At 35.5% G+C, this 3124-nt stretch overlaps 1 protein-coding gene across 1 annotated transcript; it reads left to right on the forward strand.

Annotated features, from left to right (window-relative positions):
- The first annotated feature begins 709 nt into the window (after positions 1 to 709).
- Positions 710 to 1820, forward strand: LOC149616263 (uncharacterized). The gene is made up of 5 exons (XM_089856177.1): positions 710 to 748; positions 812 to 888; positions 963 to 1029; positions 1307 to 1468; positions 1567 to 1820. The coding sequence occupies exons 1-5, from the start codon at positions 710 to 712 to the stop codon at positions 1765 to 1767; spliced, it is 546 nt and encodes a 181-aa protein (XP_089712303.1). The 3' UTR covers positions 1768 to 1820.
- The last annotated feature ends 1304 nt before the right edge of the window (positions 1821 to 3124 follow it).

A 3124-nucleotide genomic window follows, 5' to 3' on the forward strand; every position in this document is an offset into this window, starting at 1 on the left:
TGGTCTACTTGTTCAGACGACGCATCATGTTTACATTCGGGTTCAACGCGCATAGGTCGCGGGAGTCGCGGCACAGGTCGGAAAATACGTCAAATAAATTATGCATGACGTCAACGGTGACGGTTTCTACACCTCCTCCCCTTTCAGTCAGACACCCAGGCCCATAAAATGGCCTCTTAAGGATTCCAAGTAGTAAATCTATGTATTCCTGTGGTGCCTATTAAGTACAACTGGATCATCACACGTTAATTTAACCTAAACTAACAACATTGCGGTTAAAAAAATAACAAAACCTCACCTGACCTATTGGGGTTCGAATAACCTAAGACTATTTTGCTACAAATAACCAAATTTAACCTTACTTAATTAACCTCACCTGACCTTGTACTATTCGAGTTCAAATAGCGAAACCTATGTGTTCAAAACTTGAGCTAAACAAGTCTGCTTTTGCCAAAACAACAGCAGTTTTGAACAACTTTGGAATCTCGGTTACTATTTGGGGTCCTACTGATACAAGACACAACATGTATTTCTTCCTTTATAAAATACATTCTTCTTTTCTGATATAACCAATGTTTTGATATTGTTGTGGTCTATTTTGTGTTTTGGCCCATCCTAAAATTAAGAACATGTTTATCATATTTTAATTTTCAAAATTGTTCAAGTTTTCGTCTGTTTCATTAATGATTGTTATTGCTTTAAATGCAGAATGGCAGAGAATATTGATATACCCGTTGGTGTTTTCGAAGTACTGTATAAATATTTAAATTTAAATCATGGATATTATTATGTACTACTTCCATTTTTTTAGGAAACACTGCTACACGATTCTATTAGAAACGCATTTGAAACAATCGGCACAATTTTGAAAATGGTCTTCAATGCCACGTAAGAAATGATGTTGTACATTTGTTGTTTTAATTTGGTTTTGTTAAATTTTAATGTTTTAAATTATTTGAAAGAATGATTATGAAACCATACATGTTTGAAGAGATGCGAGGCAACGGTACTGTTTTAAGGGAGATAAAGGTTAGTTCTGGTTCCCTTTTTTTACTACAAGTAATACTTCAAAAGTTTTACTGAAACCATAAGCGAATTATCCTTTTTAAATATTCTTCATTGGGTATTTGGTGGAACATCTCTAGGCCTTTACGTCAGTAACTAAATGGCGTTTTTAAAAGGGACTATAGAATGTTTTTCGAGTAAAATACTCTTGATAGCTGGAGCCTTTAAAACGTCTGGGTTCTAATCTGCAGGGCGGGGCCATCATGTTTAAATTTATGATCGTGTACTTTTTGTTATATAGGAGGTTGAAATGGTAGTGTTTCCAAGTGAGCTATCAAACGTTGAAAGGAGTAACTTCTGGTATTACACGAGTCACATTGAAATTACGGATATGACGTTAATGACACCACCACCTCAGCCAGTTGAGAAATACTCCATTAGTTTTCTGAAGTGTGACTTATGGGTAAAATAAAGTTTATTTGTATTTGTCAATAGAAACTCTAAATTATATGCGTTATGTTTTCCGCCGATTTTAAAGGATAAGGTTTTTTATTTTTGCAGGTTACCAGCATTATTCTAGCTTGTATATCGATATTGCCTTTACTCTCAATACTATCGGTTAAAACGCTTTCGTTCTACAGTGTCAAAGCCAGTATTTACAGTATCAAAAATTACAAATCAACATTTTACGCCTATGCTGATCTTTTCTGGAACTACATTTGCATTCTCTTTTTTGAGCGTACGAAAAATATTTTATCTTAATTGTTCGACCGCACACTAAAGTTCCTATAGGCTTGTTTATCTTCAAGTTTCATAATTTCCTTAAGTGCCCTTGAGCAATACAATAGCATGTAGTACTTTTGTTAAATTTATTACCCTGTATCATAATCATAGCTAAGGATAAGAACAGAGCAATTGCGTGAACCCTTCGTTGAAATCCTGCCATTGCGAACGCAGCGTACATCTAAACCCTAACGATGAAAATGTAGTAGAAGTCAATAACTACAGATTATGGTTTAGATGGAAGACCACTAGATGGTGGTGTAGTTATAAACCATTAAGTACATATTGGTGACTATGTGGTAAAGACGAAAGACTATTATAAAATGCCACGAATTATGTAAATAATGAATCAAAATGTTTCAATTAGCTAATGAAATTGATAATTACTCCAAATGCCAAAAAAAAAATCCACAATAAAAAATAAATTTTTAAAATAATTTAAAGCATTTGGAAACGTTCCGAAATTCATAGTATGGAGAATGATATTCGGACCATGGCTGATTGTAACATGCATCTTTTCAATGTACCTGGGAAGTTACTTCAAGACCGAGGTTTATTCGACGGATTACACTTATATTAACAACCTGGAAAGTTTTAGCCGTTATACGAACCTACATGTTCACATTCTTGACAATGCAATTTCCCACAATTACCTCGAAAGATGGGTAAACATCCTTTATTACAATTTCGTAATTATTCCGAACTCAGAGTAATAATTTCTAATCAGTGTAGTCATTTGTACCATAAGTTCATATGATATGTTCCATAAGTTTGTCACAGGTTACTGAGAGCCGCCTGGTGAGGCGCTGTCAAAGGCGTAGTACAGACTAAATAGGAAGATAGACTGCAAAACCAAGTGTAGTCAATTCTCGCTGGTCGTTCTCGAACTAGCTCTCAGTAAGTCCCTAGCATTACGAAGTATAGGTAGTGTCATACTTATGTAACATGTCTTATAAAATTATGTTTGTAATCATGGTGTACTCATTATTGTACTCGATGATTACGTAATCAGTGTAAAACCAGGGATAAATTTAATTTTAGAAGTAGGAATGGAGAACGGTTAGTATTTTCTTCGGTCCGACTCATAGCCCAGTATAGAGCCCCTCTCTCCAACACGTAACGAAAAGTTTAAATTATCTTATTAGCTCACTTAAACTACGTTTTGATGACGTTGCTGACGGGGACGGCGAGAAATACGTAATTCCTTTTTACCTCTGTCGATATGACCCGCCTCTTCTTTCATAACGCTCCTTCCCCGGGGAAGGGGGTCCGGGACTTTGACGCGTGCCCAGATTACTCTGTTCTCCATTCCTACCTCTAAAATTAAATCTATCCT

The sequence above is a fragment of the Phalangium opilio genome, unplaced genomic scaffold (assembly GCF_054372755.1).
Source record: "Phalangium opilio isolate 3A_F unplaced genomic scaffold, DU_Popi_V2 ptg000217l_1, whole genome shotgun sequence".
Lineage (NCBI taxonomy): Eukaryota > Metazoa > Arthropoda > Arachnida > Opiliones > Phalangiidae > Phalangium > Phalangium opilio.

What these genes read in the sequence shown, in the direction of transcription:
- LOC149616263 (XM_089856177.1), top strand. Translation starts at nt 710, where the DNA reads ATGGCAGAGAATATTGATATACCCGTTGGTGTTTTCGAA. An exon ending in TACCCGTTGGTGTTTTCGAA is followed by an intron (nt 749 to 811) that starts GTACTGTATAAA and finishes CCATTTTTTTAG; the next exon opens with GAAACACTGCTACACGATTC. An exon ending in TTCTGAAGTGTGACTTATGG is followed by an intron (nt 1,469 to 1,566) that starts GTAAAATAAAGT and finishes TTATTTTTGCAG; the next exon opens with GTTACCAGCATTATTCTAGC.